This window comes from Macrosteles quadrilineatus, unplaced genomic scaffold (genome assembly GCF_028750875.1).
Source record: "Macrosteles quadrilineatus isolate MER2022 unplaced genomic scaffold, UCM_ALF_1.0 Scaffold_5__1_contigs__length_97177068, whole genome shotgun sequence".
NCBI lineage: Eukaryota > Metazoa > Arthropoda > Insecta > Hemiptera > Cicadellidae > Macrosteles > Macrosteles quadrilineatus.
In genome coordinates, this window is record NW_026542598.1 from 86,926,004 (window position 1) to 86,950,573 (window position 24,570).

Sequence of the window (24,570 nt, forward strand, 5' to 3'; positions counted from 1 at the left end):
CATTATTAAATGAAGTCATGTTATATTCACAACCAACTGAAGAAAGAACGAGTAGAAATGTGAATCAACACTTACAACCAACCGAGCACAAGATCCAACTCAAGTCTAATTAACTTGCCTCATAACTCGAGATGAAGAGGTTTATCAAGTTGAGAAATAGCTGAAGTTTAAAAAGTATTCATCTGACCTATCATATGTAACAAACAAGAAGCATTTAATTCTTGAAGAGTTTTAAAATTCCAATTCTGTCGTAAACAGCAAAGCTAAAAAACCAAAGTTAACAATGGGTTTCTTTAGCTTTTGTAAACACATGGTAGGTTTGGTACACCTTCTCGTAGAAGTCTGTTAAACAAAAGTATGTTGTAAATGTGCTTTATTCTTCTAATTACATGTTATAAATATGTACAATCTTATTTAAAAATGTTATATACACTCTATTATTATTATACATTTCAGTTTTAAAATTTCACCAAGAATTATGTATCATTATATATTTCTCCAAAATACAGTGTTTTCCTAAAACCTACTCCTAAAATAGAAAATATTTACACAATAATACTTTAAATTACAGAAATCACAGTGATAAAAATACAACTTTAACTTATCAACTTAGAAGATACATCTCAACAAGTTAACCTAATTAATTTGTTACATTCCTTATTAAAATATACAATTTTGATATAGTAGCAAAGAATTTTATTTTGCTGCCACTTGAGGTGAATATTTGTTAATTCTAACTTGGGTTGGTTCAATGAATATTTAATCAGACACGGTATGGATCATAAACATAAACAAAATGCTACTAGCTGGAAAATAAACATATTGCTTAAATGGAACTGTATAAACCACATGTTAATGCTAGTATAGGATTCAGGCCAGCAAAGTAATTTCTTTATGTTTACGATCCATACTGGTTCTGTTTAAGTATTTGTGGTTGGTTTTATAGAAACTTTGGTATAGTTGATAATTTTTTTGAAAGTTGTAGCAGTGGCATGAATACAACTTTTAAGCTCTACCATTGACTTTTGGATTCCAGTACTGAAGTTCTAACAATAGTCAAAGGGTATACATAATAATTGTCACGATCCAATAAAAAGTTAAAAGTTATTGTCAGTGAATCAATTATAAAACATTAACTTAGTTCTATTACTCTCAATGGACGATATCCTAAATGATAAAACGAGTTTACAATTTCTCTAAAATGGAAAAGTCGTATCACAGCATTTTTGTTCACATTAATTACAATATACATACATTAGGTATAAAACTATCTACAAATATTTACAATAATTAATTATCTAAACTCATTTATACTTCTTTTTATGCTAAGAGGTAAGTATTTTTATACTAGATCATATAAATATTTAAGAATACAGTGCAAAATTACCATAATTAACTAATATTATTTTAAGTCATCTGAGGATGGAGGAAAGCTTAAAAAATTAATATGTTTCTTTGAGTACAAAGTAAGTATGTGAGCCTAAAAAATCAAATATTAAACCTATTTGATTGAATATTTACACATAGTTAAATTTATGCCCCTTAAATTTAAACATTTAGGTACTGATAAAAATGTGTTTCTTATCACTTCATCAAACAGAAAAAATGGGTTTAAAAATTGTTTTGAACTCTATTAAGTCAATACATACGATAAGAAACGTGCGTTAAATATTTTTAGATTTTATGATCACTAAGTTTCGTTAAACCTGATAAAACTGGAAAAGGATTTAACAAAAATTACAATGAAATTGTTGGAAACCATTCACCCCACCTTTTGATAAATCCAGCAAAAGGTTTTTTCTCTACTTTTCATCTACAACTTTAATCATCATATAAAAATTCACTCAAAATTTGAAAGCACAAGAATCATATGACACTTTCACTTAAATAAATAAGTTAACTGCCTAAGTCTAAGAAACTATTTTACAAAATCAGTGCAAGCCAAAAGACTGTACAATGTGAACTAAACTAAAGTACGTTCCGGTGCAAAAACCGAATAAAGCGATGAGGAGCGTTAGATAGTTCACCATCTTACGCCAGCCTAGGAAGCCAAAGTCTCCGTCTAGCTGGCGCATGCTTATATCACAGAGAGGGGGGAACACCAGCGCTAGCGCCGTGCTGCTGACTGCGCCGACCAGCGAGATGAATAGACTGAGGTCTGGTATTACCTCGGCGAGGACAACTGAAAAAGATGAGAACAAAATTAAAGAAAGTCTCTAAACAGGAAGTCAGATTTGAGACAGGAATCTAAAAGCAACATATATATTAAACCTAAATATGATGGCAGGATGGAGTGTTGTTTCTACCTTTGTTAATTGTTACTGATGATCAGCTGTTTCTCTAGCCAAAACCATAATTCTAATCAATGATTAAGAACAGCCGGGTCAATTTTTAATACATTAAAAAACTCATATTTTCTCATAGGATTTAACTAGTGAATGTTGATTACTGGGGAAGTGCTGTAACCACTCAGCTACCCATAGCTATTTCAAAGCAATGTAGAACGCTTTAATATAATCACAAATCATAAGAATACTGATTTTATGCTCATAATTTAAAAAAATTGGACAAGTGGATGATCGCTGTTGAGGGGAAGATCCCCCCTACTTTTTTCTGCTTAATGTATGTTATTGCAGATTGACGTTTTGACAAATCTCAGCTGTTGAGCTATGTTTTAATGGTAAGATCAAGACATTGAGGGGATGGATTTCTTCTCCTGAAACCGCCTAAATTTGGTGAACGGAGTATAGTGGTAAAGTAAAAGAGGTAAACTATAAGATTGTAAGCTTTACTTGATATTTGCTGCAAACTGAAAGACATTCAAGATCTACGGTACTTTGCTTGGGTCTTTGGGTAACTGGTGGTGTTAGTATGGCATTAGGTCTTATCAAACGCTCCAAGATGTAATAAGGGGAAAACATGATAAAAAATTATAAATTTTTTTCAATGAATATTTCTTGGAGTAAAGATTAAAAAACGTCTGTAACCTGGACATTTCCAAACTTAATCCTGTCATATATTTTATGTTAATTTTCAAAAAGTTATATAAACAAAAGATTCGCGAGTATTCACTCACAAGTTAGAAGACACAGTAGTATCCTTAGGATGATTTCGTATCTGACAGGTTTGTCAAAAGGTCCCCAGCGTTCTACCACAGCCGGCCAGATCAGAGCTACAGGAACGTAGAACATGATCGGGTATGTCAACAAGATACCGATGGCGATGGCTATTTTCACACACTGGGACAGCCTGTAAGCAATAAATTATATTAAAGACTGTCCAAAACCCAATCCTCCTAAAACAAAAACATTACTTCACTCAATCATTGATAAAGGCAGCACCACACTTTACGTAGGTACATATTTTAAGGCGAATATGAACGTTGGGCAAGTGGAGGATGGATTAAGATGATCATTGTAGCTTTGTTACTGACCAAGATCAGCTGTTTCGTTAGTCAGGATCAAGAGCAATAATCAAGATCAGCTGACCCTGTTTCAAACCATCCAAAAGCTACTTTTTTCAGGATCGAACTAGCGATCTTCTATTTCATAGTTGAGCACTGGGACTCGTCTATCAAGCAAGCAACCAACTATAGTTGTATTTGAAGTATAGAGACTTGAGACAGGAGTCAAATGCTCAATCATGTCAATAATGTTAAAGGCAATGCTGAAGTTCTGAAGTGTTGAAGGCAATGGTTTTAGTAATGACCCTGGTAATGGGTGTATGTAATGGTAATGGTAATGGGTGTATGTAATGGTAATGGTAATGGGTGTACAAGAGCGTCAAATCTCTGTGTTCAAAATCAAAAGGCTATTAGCTATTTTCTAAACCGGAGGTTATGAAGAAAAAAATATTGCTCCCTTAGGTGAAGAGCATTGTCTCTATTCAAAACATAACTCCATAGAAATCCACAGTCATATAAGTTTTAAGGGTATAAGAATGAAAAAAGTTGAAAAGGAAACTTAAGAGTGAAACGTACTTGACTTACATTGTATAAATAGCATAATCTTCTATCCCAGAGTTAACTCACGTGTTATCATGAGGGAGATTGAGTGTGAGACTGCCCTGGACATCATCTCCATACTTGAGGTATCCGATGAAGCCCATGATAAGCAAGAGCAGAGTTACGATGATGTTTCCGACGTTCAGAACTCCCAACGGACTGTTGAACTTGTCTGGGTGCCTCATTTCTGTCTGCAGCGGCAATACCTGGAAGAAAAAAATTGTTCACAATATATTTTTCAAAATGGAAAACCCGAAAATGCATCACTTAGGCGAAGATAAAAAATAAGGTAACCATTACTGCTTATTATAACAGCTTTAATGCCATTGTTGGGTTTAGTGGGCATTGGGCATTGAGTTTGGTAGTAAGAGCATTCTGTCCTTTTGAGGCATTGTGAGATTTCCAACATAGTTTGTCATGGAGTGTGGCATCTTCATCAAGGAGTGGAAATAATGTTATAAGACACAAGGAAACTTAAAAATAATTATTTATAATTCTTGCCACTGGGAATAAAATAAAAACAAATGTTTGGAAGATAGTAAATTCTAAACATTGTTTATACATCTCGATCTTTAATAACTGATAAAGGAACTATAGGTTCTTGACTAGAAAGCTTACCAAACTGATTCCCTCGTAGGCGTAGATCACAGTACCGAAGAACAGAGGCAGCTGCACCAGAGTGGGGATGGCGTGCCGAGCAGCAATTGGCGGGAGCTCATCACAGCTGATGTAGATGGTGAGGGCGACGCCAACGACCATAGTGACTGTGGCGAACAACGAGACCGGCGCAAGGTATTTGAGGTTCCGAATGATAATGAAGGCCATGATAAACACAAGAGTGATGACCATGTTGAGATGGATATCCATGTGGTATCCGAAGTTCTCTAGAATCTGCAACAATGTTTCAAATATTAGTGTGTGAAAGATATTATAATCTCCGTAAGTCCTCATCAATACTTTTTAAACAGCAATGCCAACTGGTCTTAGTGCAGTTCAGGTCTTATTTGTGATAGTGGCACCATCAAAATAACTGAAAACTAGTTGCTCTGCAACTGGATGAGGATACAAAGGATAATAACGTGGTTTTTTAAATCCACTGTAAAAACCACATACACCCATCATTGACTATAGAGGAAAATCTCAATTCTACTGCACGGAATTAATATGTCTTTGGTTCATAAATTTGCAATAAATTGTATGGCAGAATCAAAAGATCAACTCAGGTCAAAGTAAACAAACAACTATAAATAAAAACAATTAACAGCTGATTCTTATTCAATATTTTAAAAGAGATTAACTCTTCAGTTAGAGTTTGTGTCCTTACGAGACGGTATATTGAGCTTATTAATTAGGAATTTGTAAATTAAGGAATTGTTAACTGACCTGATGGGTCGTGCTGGTGACAAAGACCATGTAGACGCAGCAGAATCCTAGCTGAGCCGTGATTATGAAGAAGTTAACAGCTGATCTGTAAAGAAAATGTTCTGAAATTGAATACCTATATGAATTTAAGTTTGTACCTGTGCTTTATATTTAGAATACGATAAACTGAAACAGTTTTTTATGATGTTGATACACATAACCACAGAACAGTAAACATAAACCATTCTGTTCAAAAATGCCTAAAAATACATCTTAGTAAGTAAAACCAATATTCTTAGAACATGGTATGCTAACGTATTGTTTGGAAATTGAACATGACAACACGGTAAAATGTAACGTTGTTACAAAACCCAAACAGCAAGAAATCCGTAACAAAAAGAGCTATTATCAAATCCCATTGTACAATATGCTGAGGTTTTTCACAAACCTTGAAGTCAAACAAGAAGCTGACCTTGATAACAGGTATAGTTTGTCATTATTTCATTTAGAGTCTTGCTATTGATACAATCTCCCTACTTCTAAAAAACACAAATTATGGGAACAAATATAGGTTATTACCAGTGCTGTAGTGGAGCAAGAACGCGTGGAAACAGCTTTTCCACTCTGCTTTTTCTATAAGTTTATTTCCTTTTACATATTTTAAAAGACACCTTTATTTTTTCTGAAACCATTCTTTTCACATAAAAAAAAAAATTACCTTCCAGTTTTGGCATAGCGGCGAAACATTGGCGGTCCAGCATCAAAACATAATTCTACTGTATCGTCAAACCCTGGGTAATAATTTAGCTTGTTTCTCTCTCTCATAGCATTGGCACAATTCACCTGGAAAAGATAATAATGTTGATAAACTAGTCTAGACCTGTACCCTGTACAGATCCGCAAGAACTTCTGTGTGTGCGGACGGTTCACTACTTGCCTCACTAAAAAAATACGAGTGCCGGTTATTATTAGTGGTAGGGGCAGAGGTGAGTGAGTCACGCAGAAGGCACGAATGTTTTCATAAAAGAACCCCCATTAATCTCTGGCCAAAGCACAGAAGGTTGTGCACAGAACTTTGGTCGATTTGTACCCGCCGCCGTTCTGTAGTTTAAAGTTGGAAGGCAAGGCATTTTATAGTTTTGTTTGTTTTTGTGTGTGGCTGTATGTGTTACATGTTTTTAAGATTCACGACAACCTCCAACGAGTGAGATTTTACGTTAGCTTGAAAATGACGACATAGACATCAAAAGTAATTGCCAAATAGACGACTTATGGATTTACTTGGACAGAAAAAGTTAAGTTAACCTCTTATAGATATAATGTGACAAAAGATGCATTAATTTACAAAACGTCCTTTTAGTTTGGTTTCATTAAAAAATTGTGTATTAATCAGAAATCAGTAATTTAGATCACTCTAACACTAAAAGAAATCTACACAAAATAAGAGAGAAATGTTTAGTCAACATCAGCCTTAACAATTCAGCAATATTGCTAAAGCTTTTATTAGACTATTTCATGCACTACTCTATTATAGTACTCTTATGATTCAATTCTCACCAGAATGTGTTGGTTGAAAACACAAATAATTCCCAGAAACACTGTGAGAAAAGGAGCCAACAACAGTCCTCCGTTCTTGAAGGCGTCTCCCATCGCATACATGCCGGACGCAATGTTCCCTTTCAGGAGATGGGCTAACGTCTCAGAGTACCTGCGGAATTCAAAATAAAGGATGCATTTAAAAATAAGAGAGTAAAATGCATTACCTCGTCTACTGCGGCATTGGTGTGTGGCAATGTCGCTCCGGCCAGCCTATTTCCATAATAATATCAGTAATAACTAACGTTAAAAAATAAACGTTGTGCAGACGCTCCATTATTAAGTGTAACATCTGTTTCGGTTTGCCAGGACAGAGGTGTTGCCGCTTTTGTCCTGTGCTTTAGTCTGGGGGCCCCGGGCACTCGCCCCGTTTGTCAATAGGTAAATTTGGCACTGTTTATTTTGCCAACACAAAAAATAAAATAATACTCTTTTACAACTGATACCCTAACACATCACAATAACACCCTTCTAGTCCCGTATCTATTAGATTACCCAGTTAACTTTAAGTGCATACTTCTCCCTTCATTTTTGCAAACAAAAACTATTATTCAACTTAAAACAGTAGAATCATACACATAATATATTTATACAACCACTATACAACCACTTAACCTCACTTACGATGTGGGATGTTTGGGCCGCTGCATGTGTCCAATGCCTTCCACAGCGGGGAAATGATCTGGAAGCTCTGGTACAGCGGGGGGTTTATACTCCGGCGGGGGCTTCCGGTCCAGTGGAGGTTTGTACTCCGGTGGAGGTTTGGAGTGGTTAGAGAGAACATCTGAAGTGTCCCACACCATGGCGCGATTGTCCACTCCATGGAGCACCATCTTGTTGTCCTGCAAATAATGTTATAGTAAGTGGAATGAATTTGAAATATACAGAGTTTTCATAGCATAATTGTGAGGTTTATAAATTGTATCAAACATTGAGATGGAGACGCCACCTATGTGCGCGTTTTAACCCAAATATGAGTGAAGGAAAGTGTAGAATGAAGTCTGATGATCTGTGTAGCTTTCTTCTTTGTTACTGACTAAGATATCAGCTGATTCATTAGCCAGGATCATTTTCATTTATTTAAAGCCCAATGATCAAGAACAGCTGGGTCAAGTTTTAATCATCTGTAGAATTGTTACAAGAAAACAGAAGCTTTAATTTCAGTAAACACAATGGAAGCTCAAACTTTTTTATTTGTTAAGACAGGTGTGTTGATCCCAAATGTCAACAAATATATATTGTTGTCCTTTTTGCTTATTTCTAGGACGATAGTGCAGAAATTAGAATTGCGATTACCCTAATATGAATATGGAATATCTATATTCTAAAAGCCAAGAGAATCACAAATCCTGACCTGATGAAATACATCTGTCCCATTATCAAGTAAAGATCATAGGTGAAGAGAAGGTTCCTTGTTCTTTAGATTAGATAACTGTTTTTTTTTTTTACTTGTTCAGTTGTGAATAACATACAAAAACACGAAAACAAAAGTCTCTTGACATGATTTGACATGATCGGAGTAAACATTCTCGGTATACATGTAGCTATACAAACAATACTGTGTCTTGTATTAAAATATTCTGTTTCATTACAACTATTCACTCTTTCAGGGTAAAATTGCAAATAATAAAGGCATTCAAATTTTAGTCTCTATTCCCTTTAGTGACTCGAAGAAGTAGAATATTTTATATTTAATACAAAATTTTTATTTGAGATCTCAATTAATGACCATTCTACCTTATAAAAAAACTCCAATATAACCTGTAAAATGCGTTTAGTAAAGTATGATACAAACTTTAGCAAATTGGAAAAAAACATCTGAACAAAAATGAAAACAAATTACTTAAATTTAAAAAAGGTGTGGTTTTACTTACTAGTACAACCTCAACAAAAACTACTGAAGGCACAGTTGTCACTAATTACTCTAGATAATGAGTATGCTATCAAAATAATGTCTCTATTCGAACTATTTAACATTACACCTTCAGCCAATCACAGAAGCCAGATTAACTCGTAATCGTCCAATTAAGGCACGTTTAATAATCTTGATAGGCAAGCCTAAACCATACCCTAATTTAGCATTTTTTATGTTATACATGAACACAAACATGACTTGACAACTCATTAAGATTGAGTGATAAGAACTCTGTTGATATACACATGGAATATGTATATTGAAAATTATAGTTAGTTATTGAGGTTAGTTGTTTTTTGAATGCCAATGTGGACTCGACATAGCTTATTCTGGAATCATTTTCAAATTTCTAAATTTTATCACTAAATTTTATTATTTGTGCATACGCAGTACTTTTTCCTCTAATCTTCAGGTTCTACGCCATAAGACCCAGCCCCCTCGAAACAGGATTGAAATAAATAATACCGTAAAATTGGGAAAAGTAATTTTTTTATATATGAGATAATACAAGATATGAGTTGAAATTGTAAGACTTTGTACAATTCTCTATTTTGACCTTTAAAAATATTGTATTTGCCAAAAACGTTGTACTATAATGGTTTTTATTGTTCGACAAACGACTATCATTTGTCCTGTAAAATGAATATCCTGTCCTATGAAAAACGTTTCTATAAATGTCTACAACCAAGGCAACACTAAATAAACACAACTCATGATTTATTCCTACAGGAGTATATAGGAGCCCCAAATGGATTTTAGCTCATCCATGATTTCACTGCCACTGATGTTACCTTTATCTTATTGATGTATATAAAAAAAAGTTAAATATAAGAAAGAACAGTGAGCTCCTAATGCTTGCTTGGACCAAGAACCTTTTGACTTGACTTTGAAATTATGATGTTTGGAAGTAGTTTTATATGAGTCACTGATGGCTGGGCAAGATTGTGACCTTCATATTTCAATGTCAATGAGAAGATTCCCATGATAAACTTGATAGAGCTGACAACAATAGAATTGCATTTGGCAGAAAAGTTTGTAATAATATGATTTAGTAGTAGAAGGACGATCAAATGACAAATTAAAATAATTACTGACAAGATTTGGTGTCGTGGGAATATTTTGAGCACAATTTAAAAGTTATGTCAAGTTGTTGGTATCCGTACAACTTTTATTTTCTTCAGTCATGTAGTGGCTCTGGTCGCACATAAACAACTTATGTAATTTGTTGGTACCGATTTTTTGAAGTCCATTCCGGTCTTGAAGAATTTGATTCTCGGTTTTCAGTATCTGTACTATTAGAACCTAAATAAATGGCACACCTTCATTAAAAAGTTGCGCAAACGTTGACATGTTTAATGACATATTTATTTTTAAAATACTTTGGGTACATACACACTGTTTTGTGATTTATTGGCTTTGTGTATTTAAGTTTTATGAGAAGATTAGATTCCCCTACAATAAATTTTTACGTCCCCACTAAGGTGTGTATTTTAAGGAGAAGATTAATAGACATGTATGTTAAATGAATAAGAAGACAGTTCTAAAACTGACTAATATTAGCTGTTTAACCAGGATCAATTATTAAATGGCATTGCATCGAGCACAGCTGGTTTAGTGGATCAAACCAGGCAACCTTTTGACTACAAGGCAAACACTACATCAACTCATCTACCCTGTTTTTTTCACAAGTATGAATGGTAAATTTTTGATGTTCCTGTTTTACAAGCAACTGCAAATACTCCTGCCGCATCTAACCTGTAGACAAGTAAATTCCCATTTGTTCCATAAACAAATATTTTCCATTTGTTTTTATAAAATATTTTCACAACATTCTACACTTATCCTTTACTCATATTTGGGTTACGCACCTAGATGACGTCCCCATCTCAATTATTGATAATTGACAAACAAGTCGTATTTATTCTCAACATTTGTTTGATTATAAAGGGAAAGCATTCAAACTCAATTAATCTATTCAAATTTGTTATTCTTCTCTTTTTGTGGGGAAGCCCTTCAAACCTCTCGTCCCCGATCAAACTTCCTTTAATCCTTGTCCTTTGATCCTTGTCAGGCCCAAAAAATTATTCCTGGAGCCGCCCCTGATGTTAATCATAGGATAGAATAAATTAATTGGCCAATATTAGATGAAAATCCATCCAATCCATAAACAAGTAACTAAAACAGTTTACTTTTCCCATAAGAATAACATGATATTTTTAAATGTACAGTTTTTTTCCTCAAGCCTTAAATTGTACAAAAACTCTCAAGTACAAAATAATTTATTCAGTATTCAGCTCTACCCTGATGGCACTATTTGATATTCAGCATTTACACGTTTTTATTGTAAACATAAAAAAAATGTATACTGTACTTTAAAAATATTAAAAGTCCACAACACCTTGCTCAAATAATTCGCCATAGACGCAATTAAAAAAGGAAATTGTTTGAAATACTTTCACGCCAACCACTTTTTCTTTCTACTAGGTCATGATCAACAAGGCATAAAAGGAACTATCACAATTACCTAGGCTTTACAAAAATGTGAAGTTGTAAAGGCTTATTAGGCGGTACAGGCAGGAAGTCCAGCTGTTGTTCAAAGGCCTTGAACAAAGCACAATGGCCAACAATGTCCACAACGGCCTTCCCAGTGTGTTTGTGTTTCAGATTTTAAACATCACGAGATTTGATTTAAATAGTAGAATAGTGAATGAAGGGAGCAAGAAAACATTAATTTGAAAACTAACCTAAAGGTCGAGACTACTCCATGGGTCTCTTATAAATTGGTGTAGTTTCTATGCTGTATCATAGACAAAAAGAATTAAATATAGACTGTCAGCTGTGCTGCAGTGCTGCGGTTACCATAGGTTCTGGCGCACACCGCTGGGACAACCATGTAGTTGGCGTACGCGCTACGTAACTACACGGCGCTCCAAGAGGTGTGCGCCAGAACCTGTGGTAACCATGGTAACCACAGCAGGCTGACATTCTATATTAATTTCTTTTTATCTAAGGTTGTATGTAAGGTGATAATATTAAAGTATGGAGTGTAATTCAAGAACAAGAAAGGTTTAATAACTGATCAGAATTGAAATCCGATAAATAATCATACTTGTTTGAGATAGCTAGTGATCGCCACAAAACCCCAAGTTCTGATTACATTTTGTGGGTGATTTACGATTTTTATATAGTTTTCATTGGAATCATAATTATTGTAACTAACGGAGAGAAAATATTTTTTCCGAACTACACATTATATTTGTCCTATAGTTTGAATTGCCTGATTATTTTAGAACTGCTCCAATTTCCCTTTAAAAAATTGCAGATTAGAGTTTAGTATTTTTATTATATTGTATAGGCTAATGGGCAAAACTGTGCCATCTCAGCCACTTCTGTTAACTTTCGGGCCAGTACATTTGTTAATCTTTATTATCTATGCCGGGTCTGTTCTGTGTTACTCAATGATTTCTGTTACACACATCACAACAATGATTTATTTTCCGTTATCGTTGTATTCAAATCATAAACAGTGTTTATTATTTCGCGTAAAAAAACGTGTGAATACCAAAGTTAAATGGTTGCGGTCAAGTTAAAGGGTACAGAAATCAACTACTTTGCGTGATATAATCAGTGAGAAAATATTGGGTAGCTATATTTAAAATACATTTACTTTATCTTGTACTGTAGGGTATCCTTCGTCCTATAGGATGTTTAGTAGCTTCACATTGTCGTAGGCTGTTGCCGCTCCTTTCACGTGGGTTACCTTCGCATTTAACCTTTGACCTCATCATATCCCGTCGTCCTTAAGGATGAAACCTTATTTAGCTTTATCTTATCTTACATTCTCAAACACAGGTCCATTGTCTCTTCGATTAATTAGTGATTACAACCATAAGTGATTACAAGCAACGATTTATTTTTGGATAACTCAGTACCGAAATAGTATATTACAATAATTGGGGCCTAAAATGACTCTTTTTTGAGAAGAGTGCAAATTTTAAGTTTAAAAATAGGGAAGGTCAAAAAGACAATTCTGGTCCGTGATAAACAATTATACTGCGCCAATTATTTAAGCTAAAAAAAGACAAAACTGTGATATCATACATTGTTTTCCTTTATATATTATTATAATTTTATATTGTTGACTTTTGTGTACGATCAGCTGTTAACGTTATTTATAACACTAACACGAGTATTACTCCGCTATAATAAGACAACAATAAATTCAAATTCGTCTAATTGGTCTAAATGTCGATAAAGGTTAAATTTCTATGTAGTGAAAGATAAAATGTGACTCTATAACAAACGCAAACAAAATGATGACGATGGAATAGGCTATATTTATAATTTTAATCGGGACTATTTTCTTCGGAAAAATCAGAAAATGTCGATTTTTGCACCCTAAGGGGTAAAAGTGCTTCTTTGAGTCCGCAACACACGAATTGAAAACAGCGATTTTACTGTATAACGGAAAATTGTTACAACTCTATTGTATAACTTTTTTACACGTTTCTAAATTTAGAGACTATTCAAAATCTATTCAAAAGTCAAAATCTATTCAAAATTCAAACTACGAATATTTAAGTCAGTTAGAGGAAACCTTCGAGTTTCGAAGCGATAAGGAAACCCTAACAGGAAACACAGTAAGGAAATCCATAGTTCTAGTTCTAGAAGGCTATTAGTTAAGTTATAACTGTGTTAGTTCGGGTGCGAAGAGAAAGCTAGAATATTTTCTCTAACTTATTGCAACAATTGGTGAAAATCAAATAAGACATGTTTCTTACTGAATCAATATGTAGTTACTTGGTTAGCTATAGCTTTGCAGTATTTTAAGCACAAGTAGCCCATGTTCTACACAATAATCAATGAAAAAGATATTTTTTTACTTATTGGTAAAAGGTCATCAAAATTAATTGCAACAAAATTCCTCCTGTTGGTCAACAGTATAAGTGTAAATATATTATTGCAAGTGTTATTAGACGTATATATTTTTTTCAGGTAATTAAAAAACACGTACTATGCTGATCAAGAAATTATTCAATAAAATTCCATCACTACTACGATGACTTTAAAATAATTAATTATAACGAATTTGAGGTAAAATACTAAACAGTTGTACTCTGTGGTTTATTCAGAGATATATAAATAAAAACGTTGGTTTATCATGCTTTCCAACATCTTATGTACAGAAAAAACTGAATTATTTTAAATCGAGTTTACGCTGGAAAGCTCACATTAATGATCGGAAAAAGTAGTAAAATGCGTAATTTTTGGTGCAACAAATTTTGTTGTCCAAATATTAGTCCAAAATAAAATTGGTAATCCTCGAAGTTTTAAGGATTCTGGTTGTACCTATGTAACTCTTGTTTCCGAAATACTTATCTTTTTACATAAAGGGTTAAATCTTAATTATTCCTTGATTAGAGTTTAATAACGTAATCATTATTTATCATAGATGTTTTACCGGAACTACGTAATTTACGGATAAAGTTCTCACCTTAAAAATCTATCCCTTTTTGTCTCTAGATGGGCTAAAATGAATCTAAGATGGGATCCGAACCACCAGGTCACTTCATTATCATAACCAAAAACAATTTGTGATTGTCTAGAGTTGAACCCGGATCTCTAGGTCATGTACTCAAGCCGCTATTCCAGCCACACCCCGATCGAATAACCATAACTTTTTACTTGTAGGTCTTTGGACGTAGCACACATTGCAATACTTTGCATAACATTATCAACTGAAGGCTACGACTAACCTGTTATCAGTAATGAAAAACGTTCAAGTTCCAACTGTTTCTACAAAGGAAATAAATTTCTTCGCCAGTTTTCTCTAGAATGACGTTTTTCAATGTATACAGCAGAAATAGTTTTTTATAAGGACAAAGATTTATATTTTGTCCCGAACGCATGAGTAATATATTTTGGAATTGGAGGGAATGCTTCCAATTTTTTACTCGATGAAAATATATGTTTCTAACTCATTTAGCCTACATCATCTAGTTTTAGACAAAAATATCCTATCACGTTGACATAACAGCTTAGGGTTTTCGATTGTTGATACTTAACACCAACATTCTTACGTCATTTTTGTCATTTGCTTCTTCAAAATAAGTGCAATAAAGTAGAAAACAACTTTGTCCTAATCAAAACGGAAAAATATTTTAATTTTGAAACTGGTACATCAGGGTAGTAACATTTAATTAAAAACATCTAATACATGTAAACATGTAATAAACTCCTAAATAATCGCAAGGATATATATTTTTTCAAATAGGTACCAATAAGTTTAAACAGGTAAAATCAAAAATCAGTTTATACTTTTACTCAGTAAAACATGTTACAATTCAAACAACACACATATTTGAATTTAAACAATATTTTTTTTATAAACATTTATTACCTAACAATCGACGCCGATAGGTAAACAAGTTTGTCGTTTTCTCTTCATTATGTGATTAAAAGTATTACGTTAAAGAATATTAGTTTTCATATATCAGGTAAAAACGTTAATTTCTCAGGAGGCACATTCGACCATAGCATTACAAATCGGAATATCACTTGAAATATTAATTGTATAGCGCATTGTTACAAGACAGATATTCTAACAGCTGTTAATGTCCAACAATGAACCATCACATTCCAATGAACGTGTTTATATTTACAGACATTTGATTATACAGCAATCTGAACGTGTATGAACTTGTTCAATCCCTACCTGCCGTTCACCAACAAATATCCTATTGAACATTGTGCAACGTTGTCTCTTGGACCACTAAACTAGAACTGTGCCTGGAAGCTTGGTGGTCTGTGGGGTGGGGGTTCTAGTTGTTTACCCATCTCGAACTAAATTGTTATTGTGTTGGTAAACCTGCAATAGCTTAAGTATTTAATTGCTTTCTTCGAACCGGATCTTCCTTATGTGAAATGTTTATGTAGTAGTTTCCCCTTGATTTTTAAAGGGGTGAGAGAAAACTAAAAAAAAGTGATTGGTATTTTATTTTATATCAATTACTATATTCTAGAAAACAGTCAAACATAAAAAACCCCAACTTTGATTATTAAAAAAAAACAGTACTTCTTTGTTTTTACTTTCTCCCACTGTATATATGGAGAAAGTGTTTTAAAAAAAGTATTGCTTTTGTCAAAATTTTCGAATTTGAGTTTTGAGTGAATGCCCGTTTTGGACTCCCTGCCTGAGTCTGTGGATGCGTACAGAGCTACAGACTACACATGTGTTCCAACTTTAACAAAGTTTGGTATGTGGGAACTAACTCATGGTATCTCCCAAGTGTTTTATTTATTCATTTTTTGAAATTTCGATTTTTAATGATGATTTCCCATAAAAACATGGAAAATCGGGTTTTCACAAAAACGCCAAAACGTTTTTGATTAAAGTTTGTGACGTTGTGGTCCTTTAGCTAAAAAACGGTACAACCCTTACTTATACTATAAACATTGGTTCAAAAGTGATTGCAATTTTTTTTTAATTACCCTTAAAATGTTAGTTACTCCCACCGCTTACCCATAAGGTACGTTGACAAACTAATGGGGGAAAGTATGTGTCAGTTTGCTGATACCGTTTAATGTTTCTATTTCCCTCATTTATTTCTCTCCCCATTCATTCCGAGTAATCATTGTTTCAAAATCGATGTTTCTTTTCCCCTTTCGTTTCCCGGATCATCTTTGGCCTTTCCTTCTCCCACTTGTCCTAAATACAACAATCAGCTCTCTAGAACTCAACGACCTGTCTGTGTTTCCTTGTCCATTCAGAATGGAAAATCTCCAAAACCTCATCATATGTGGAGGTGATTATTTAGGACCTAGCTATACGGTATCTACACAAACTATTAACTCGTGTTAAGGATTGGCTGATAAAATATCTAACTTGTCAAAAAGTGAAAGAAATTCTTGATAAAACGAGATGGAACTCGTCTCAATGATAGAGATTTTGCTGACTTTATGGTCCTATTTCAATCATTAAACTAGCGGGATCAAGTCCAAGGATAGTGGTAGGCCTATATCTAGATTACTTTGGAGAGATTTGGTTTCAAAATCATACAAAAGTCTTCTTTCGCGTGACTGTGAAATATGGTCATCATTCTCTCGAGTATAACATAACCTAAAAAACACGGGTAGAAAAGACACTTTTGCCCGTATGATGGACTAGATTTTTGTCATATTGCACCCAAACTGAGCTACAAAACAAAAATACTTTAAATTTTCAAATCTCTCAAAACGACTTCCAACTTGTTTTCAATTCTCCTAATGTAAACAAGCAGCTGTTTAGTAAGCGATTCGATCATTTCGTCGTATTACCACGAATACTAGAAACTGTATGGATCATAAACAAAAACAAATGACGTTTTTGGCCCCAAAGTACACATTATTTAACATTGTTTAGATGGAACTGTCCAAACCATATTATGTTAATGCTATTAGTATGGGATTCGGGCCAAAAACGTCATTTGTTTATGATCCATACCGGCTTTTTTCTAGTATTCGTGTGTATTATGATTGTGTTAGTGTACCCCACGAATCACTATACTTTCTATATGTCGAACTATATTGACAAGAATGCAATAAGCTATTATTAAAACAATGCAAAACCCCATTGACAACAGCTGATTTTTCTTCCAAGGGAGAAAAGGAGCTACTTTACACCCGCAATGTATGTAGTCTATATAAACCTGTTTTGTATACAGTATGACAAAAAATATATTTAAAACAAATTAACATATATGAGGGTTAAACTATAGAAACTAGTAATCACCTTAAATATATTTGGTAAAGGATGACACTTGTTACGTAAAAAAAACCTACAATAATTTAGTCTTGAACTCTATGAACTCTTGACCACCGAATTCCCACATACTGGTCATCTGACCAAAAACGGGTTGAGGATCTATCACCATGTCCCTGGTCACCCGGGGAGTGGAAATTCCCCAGAAACCAATCCATCTAACTCTACACTCATTTGCAAATGAAAAGCCGCCCAACCGGTTACGCCCGGACTGAGTGGGGCTTAATTCGCGAACTGGGAACAAGAGAAAATAAGGAAACTGGAGAACTGGTTCGCGAAGTTTGCGATTTAAACCGTAGAGAGAGTTTGTGTTTTCATTGGTTTCTTATCTGCTGTAAATATCTAATGTAAGGATATTTTTTATACAAAACGATTAGCCGATTAGATACTAAACCAATAATATTCAAAAGTAAGATGTTGCAAGGTAGGAGGGTAAACATTTTGCTTTTAAGTAAGAATGTTAATTAATCACTTTGCTTTTAACTTTCTCTCCCTATACCAGTATGTGGAGAAATGATTGTGTTAGTGAAAATTTTCGAGTTTGATTTTTCCTGAAAATATACGTTTTAGGTCCCCCTGAACCCAATAAAGGCGGTTTTCAAAGTTATGTATGTGTGCGCGTCTGTGTATGTTATAGTCCTTTTAACTCTAAACAAAATATTACAGCCACGATAGTGTAAAAGTATGGTTCCAAAGTTATTGCAATAACATTTTTAGGTTACCTGTTGCGTCAATTGATCCTTGTGCTATAAATAACTACAGCTGTTTCGTGCTGCTAAGAGCACAACTTCAGGTTAAGAACTTTAAAAAAAAGTTTTTTGTCATATTGCAGCAAAACGGCCGGTTGTATGCGTTGCACATCTAAAGTAGCATTTTTACTCCGATTAAAAAGCGTTTTTTGTCCCTAGGGAGTAAAAATCAGCTGTTATCAACTCAGTTGTAAATTTCGGTTGTTAACAATTGCATGTATTGAAAGTATGTATCGATTTTTCAATCGATTGTAGTTAATTGTTGCCTTATTGTAAATAATTTGACATATCGATAGTATAATGTACTAACACAATCTTAGACGAACATATTGCATCACTTACTAAACAGCTGCTTGTGTCTATTAGCAAATTAAATTGAAAAAATTTACTGTTAGTTTTGAGAGGTTATCTTTACGTGACAAATATTTTCGTTTTCTAACATAGTTTGTTAAATAATGTTGAACAATATCGTTCATCACACAGGCAAAACATGTCTTTTCAACCCTCGCTCATTTTTCGGGTCGAAAAGAGTCACATTGGGCTCTAGTGATGAAATATACTCATCCATCATGAATGAAGTCGTCAGCATTTACACTAACTCTTCTGAGACACGCTGTAACACAAAATATGTGTTTGTGTTTTGTGTTATGCGTCCTCAGCAGCACGAACAGCTGTTGTTATTAACACAAGGATAAATTGACGCAACAATCTACCTAAACCTTAACTTGGTATATCTTGATCCAGAGGCTAACCCATATAAAAATATTTCAATGTTTGGGATTTTCCCCATAACATTTCGTGGTGACTCAAACCACCTTCCAATTATTAGAGTTGTTGACAAGCTATTAGGAGAAAGTATGTGCCAGTCGGCTGATACAGTGTATTTTTGACCTGAATGATTCTGCAGAAAACATTATCAAATTCAAGACATAAATAAACCAACTGTACAGGTTTCCCTCTTAAATGATAAGTAGACTAGTTCAATATCTTAATTAGACGATTAAATACAATCATTATTTACTAATTATTTTTCGTTCAATTTATTTTAGTATTGATATCCAATTTAAATTTGGATATTTGACTTAGTTAAATTATACCAAAGGAATTGTTTTGGACAAATTAGTTCAAAAAATGTTTGTTTCTATAATCAATTGTACAGTTTTGGCTGTTGAAAATTAAAACAGTTTACAAAAAATAACAAATCTTTGTTTGTTTACGTCGGCAAAATCCAAAAAAATATAGGAAACATCACTTTCGCATTGAAAACATTCTTTTTCGGTAGTAAACGATGTAATGACGAAATTTCGCATGTGGTAAACATGGAACGAAAACAGGTCATTTCACAGTAGTGTAGCGAAATAGTATATTTCACTACTAAACAACTCGCATGTAAAACACTATCCCGTCCCGAAATGGTACTTTTCGTGACGAGTATTGAACAATACTTTTTATCACGATGAAAAAAACTACTTCATCAAACTTAAAAAATATCTGATATTTCGTAATCTATTCATTTTTCCAATCTAAACACAATACGGCTGTATAATTAATTGTATTATAAAATTCAGCTGATTGTAACTTTGTTGATGTCAGGCAAAGTATTGTTTGTGTAGCGAAAGTAATGTTTACGTCAGGAAAAGTCAGCTGATCACTTAATCTTGGGAATTGAAGATTTTCGAAGATCTCAGCTGTATGGAAACGGGCTATTTTCGAATACAGAGTGATGAAAAAGTGTTTTACTTTAACATATTTTTAAATTAATTTAAGAGATTACTATTGATATTTAGAGCTCAATTCCTACCAAACACAATGCAGTTTAACGACAAACGTCTAAATTAAATTAAATAATCTTTACAGTGCTAACACTACATGTAATTTCATTAAAATACGATACAGTATCTTTCTTTTCTACAAACCTCACCTGCATTTGATTAAATCCAATGAGGAAAACTCAAGATAAACTCGCACGTCGAATTATTTAAAGAAACTTCACGAGCATATCGAACCATCACCACTTTCAATCTGATTGGTGGTTATTATTAGATAATTTTAATAATAGGGTTTTAAAAACTTAAGAAAAGATTGATTGTGGCAACTACACGTGAGTGAAAATTAATCCATTGAGAGTTCCCTCTTAAGATAAAAATATCATTGAGACTAGTAATATAAAATAATTACAGTCTTTGTAAGAGCTAAGGAGTATTACATAGTTCAGTTGAATTTGCTTATTTCTTTAACATAACTGAATATCTCTGTAACATGGTAAATTGTTAAGCGTATCATTGATTTTTGGATACTGTACCAGGGGTCCGTTTCATAATAAACTACAAGTTACAAGCTGTTTATTAATTTGTTAATTAATTAATTAATTTAATTTAACAATTTAATTAATAATTTAATTAGTAATTTAATAATTTAATTAATAGTTTAATTTAATAATTTAAACAATAATTTAATTTAATAATTTAAACAATAATTTAATTTAATAATGTAATTAATAATTTAATTTAATAATGTAATTAATAATTTAATTTAATAATGTAATTAATAATTTAATTTAATAATTTAATTTAATAATTTAATTAATAATTTATTTAAATAATTTAATGAATAATTTATTTTAATAATTTAATGAATAATTATTTTTAATAACTTAATTAGTTAATTTATTTAATTTATTTATTAATTTAAGTTACAAGCTGTTGTGATTTGTAATTTCCATTAGATTTGCATTGGACAATCAGCTGATTTACTAAAAATATTAGTTTGTAGTTTATTATGAAACAGGCCATAGGAAATCTTTATGGTTTAGCTGTGATTTTTTTTATTTTAAATCATACGTTCTCTTTATGATTTCGATACTATGATTGTTGACGTCACATAACAGATTATACAATTTTCTATAAGTTGATATTTCAGTTTGCTTTGAGTTAAGCTCGCGTATGTGACAGCAATGAGAAATTGAAAGTAGCACACTATGTCGAACGTTTGATTCAACTTTAAAATTTATTTTTTTAAAATTAGGCTCGTAAATAGTGGAATGGTTGTAAAGAATTAAGGGATATTTTTTTTACGTTGAACCTAATCATTATTTTACTTCCTTTTCTTTGCAATAAAATATATAATACAACAAAATAATAGTATATTCCATACAAAGACAATATTAGTACTTAGCATTCTCAGCATTGCTTCGTGTACTTGAAATGCAAACAATCCTTTTCAACGGATAACACGGTAATTTACAAAGATAAACAAACTAATTAGCACAAAGTTAAATGAGGATTGTTTGGGAATCCCGAAAATGTTGAGGACTTTTGAAACATTTTAGTATTGTTGTATCTCAAATTCCTAGAAAAAAAATCTTAGAGTAATTAGTAAGGCAATATTTCCATAAATAATCTTAATTAAATGAAATGGTAAATAAATTTAATTTTAAATGTACTCAAATTCCGATTTCTCTTATTTCTCTACAACCGATATATTTTTATTTGTTGTGTAACGCGATTTATACTCCCTTAAAGGAATTTAGAATCGTTATTTTTTATAAACAAGAAATTTTTTTTAAAGACAATTTTGGTCCTTTAGGTTAAACTATTGGCAATTATTTTTATTTACGATTTCAGAAAGAATTTATGGATCTACGTAGTTTAGAAATAGTAACTGAACCTTCAAACATGGCAATGTATTCTTTTTATTATTGAAACGTATAGTGATTTTTTTAATACTGTATAAGAATTTCATTAAATTTTAATTCTATCTATTTAGAAATTTAAATATTTAAAATATTATTTGATATACAATAATTTATAATCATTTTATTATTGAAACACCTTAATTATCACGAAAAATAGAAAACCCCGGTATGGATAATAAACATAAACAAATGACGTTGTTGACCCAAATCCTATAATAGCATTAACACATGTTTCGGCAGCTCCATTTAAGCAATGTTAAATAATGTTTATTTTCGGTCCAAAAACGTCATTTTGTTTATGTTTATGGTCCATACCGGTTCTTTTCAAGTTTTCATGTGAATTATTTCACAATTATTATATTTTTTATGTTTTATGTTTGTAAGTATCCAATCCTTTGTGGATGTTTTATACTGTAAAATCAGAGACTAATGGATAATATATAGGTTATGTCCAATAGGCCATTAGTAAAATATATTTTGAACGATGTATCAAATATCATTTTACCTATTTAAATGCGCTGCAAATAATGGACAAGTTATAATTAAATTCCCAATTACTGTATTTGTATGTTACAAACTATCAGTCAAAACGAACTCGTAAGAAGTCATTTAGGCAAAAAAGTGGTTGTATGTATTTTCTCACGCCAACTATTAATTATTAACGTATCCAGGATTGAAGTTCTTATTCTTAATTAAAATCCAAGTAATTCCCACTACAATGGAATTTTTAAATCAAGTAATTACAAAATGTCACGATTAACTTGAGGTAGATCAGATAACGATGACATAACTAAGCTTAGTGGTAGAAAACGTGCAAAAATCATAATAAATATTAAATTTTAATATTTGCAATTGCAATTGATTTGTTTTAAAATACCAGCGCACAGTTCAATTTAAAAAAAATTGTTTCCAGAGTAAAATGAATCCAGTGTAATACCCATTTACCTTGTTAAGATTATGATTGTTTAAAACTAGATGAATTAAACTAATTAAAAATAATCTTGTTGAATTTGGATCTACACTATAAAAATTATTTTTATCTATCTCAATTGGGTCACAGTTGTAAAAAATGCATTCTCATCGATCGGTTAGTCTCTTGTTTAAACAATCTGTGGTAAACATTCAACTGCAGGAACAGCTGTTCAATTACAATTCACGTTTAAACCGTTAAAGTTAGTCAGAATAACTGGATGTTTAAAAAATTGACTCCATAAATTAAACGTGAGGAGGGCGAAACCCAAAAGGAAATTACCTTTTTTAATTCACAGGTGTGCTAGATCATAAGCTATTAAATGACACCAAATCGTACAAATCGGTTAAGTTGGACGGCTGGAAAGGGGTGTTACAGGGAAACTCCCTTATTGTATTAAGTTTATAGAAAATATAGGCCTACCGTAATTAATTAGGGGATCGAGCTGGTTTAGTGGTTAGAGCGCGGGGCTTTCTGTTCCAGAGGTCCCGGGTTCAAATCCCACCAAATCACCGATGGATTTTACAATTGATAATGCCGCAACCCCTAGGTCTAGCCTGAAGTAATGTGAAAAACAATTCCGGGATCATGCGTCCTAGGAAAAAAACAAAAAAACCGTACTTAATTTGCATATTAAATTTATTTTAATTGTTTTACGAATACACTTTTGGGTTACACTCCTTCACCCGGTATTTCCCAAGGATAAAATACCCAGAGGTAATTTGAATTACTAAAATATAGTCTAATTACGTAATATCTACCAACCATACCTGCATCTCCATGATGTGCTGCGGTTACCGCGGTCCCAGCGGTTGTGCCGCACTACAGTTGAGGTTGCGAGGTTCGCGGTAGACGACCTTGAGTATCCGGTTCCTGTGTACTGATAACACTGTCCTGTCTTATCACCATCAGCTGTTATAAACAGCTGATCGCGGGTCGAATACGTCACTGTCTCGTACATAGGTCAACAATTGACAAAGTGTCAGTGACGCGCTATTTTTAGAACGTTGTCCAATTGATCTATTGATATGTCTGGAGACATGAATGAATGACAAAGTGAGTTTATTGAAGAATAAACAAATAAACTTAAGAAGGAAGGACTAAACTAAGCTAAACTAAGCTAACACTTAGATTACAATCTTGGTTTTCTGGGTTTTACCATGTTACAGATAGAAACGCATTAATTGCTGTAAAAGTTAACTAAATTATAATTTTGTTTTGCTTTTTATGGTAGAATTCATTTAAGCGCATAGCTGTGCGCCCCAAAATATCTATAAGGGAGTTGTTACTGATTTAGTTATCCATATTTACATTATTTCATTAATTACTGTGGATATTTCCATCATACTTAGTAAAAATCCCACAATTTCGGATCCCGTCTTAAAATATGAAAGTCCAGCCAGGAATACAGGTGTAACCAGAATTATTTTATATCAGTTTTCATTTTAATTTAATTTTGGTATACTACGCTGTGGTCTGTA

At 32.8% G+C, this 24,570-nt stretch overlaps 1 protein-coding gene across 1 annotated transcript; it reads right to left on the reverse strand.

Annotated features, from left to right (window-relative positions):
* Positions 1-356: 356 nt before the first annotated feature.
* Positions 357-23,965, reverse strand: LOC128994496 (proton-coupled amino acid transporter-like protein CG1139). Its single transcript, XM_054419086.1, has 9 exons — positions 23,860-23,965; positions 7,586-7,803; positions 6,923-7,073; positions 6,084-6,208; positions 5,387-5,471; positions 4,622-4,894; positions 4,031-4,209; positions 3,077-3,249; positions 357-2,182 (listed from the first exon to the last, which is right to left on the reverse strand). Exons 1-9 carry the CDS (start codon positions 23,869-23,871, stop codon positions 1,932-1,934), a joined length of 1,467 nt encoding a protein of 488 aa, XP_054275061.1. The 5' UTR covers positions 23,872-23,965; the 3' UTR covers positions 357-1,931.
* Between the last annotated feature and the right edge of the window lie 605 nt (positions 23,966-24,570).

What these genes read in the sequence shown, in the direction of transcription:
- LOC128994496 (XM_054419086.1), bottom strand. An exon ending in TTTTCAACCAACACATTCTG is followed by an intron (nt 6,209 to 6,922) that starts GTGAGAATTGAA and finishes TATCTTTTCCAG; the next exon opens with GTGAATTGTGCCAATGCTAT. An exon ending in AATCTCCCTCATGATAACAC is followed by an intron (nt 3,250 to 4,030) that starts GTGAGTTAACTC and finishes TATTGCTTACAG; the next exon opens with GCTGTCCCAGTGTGTGAAAA.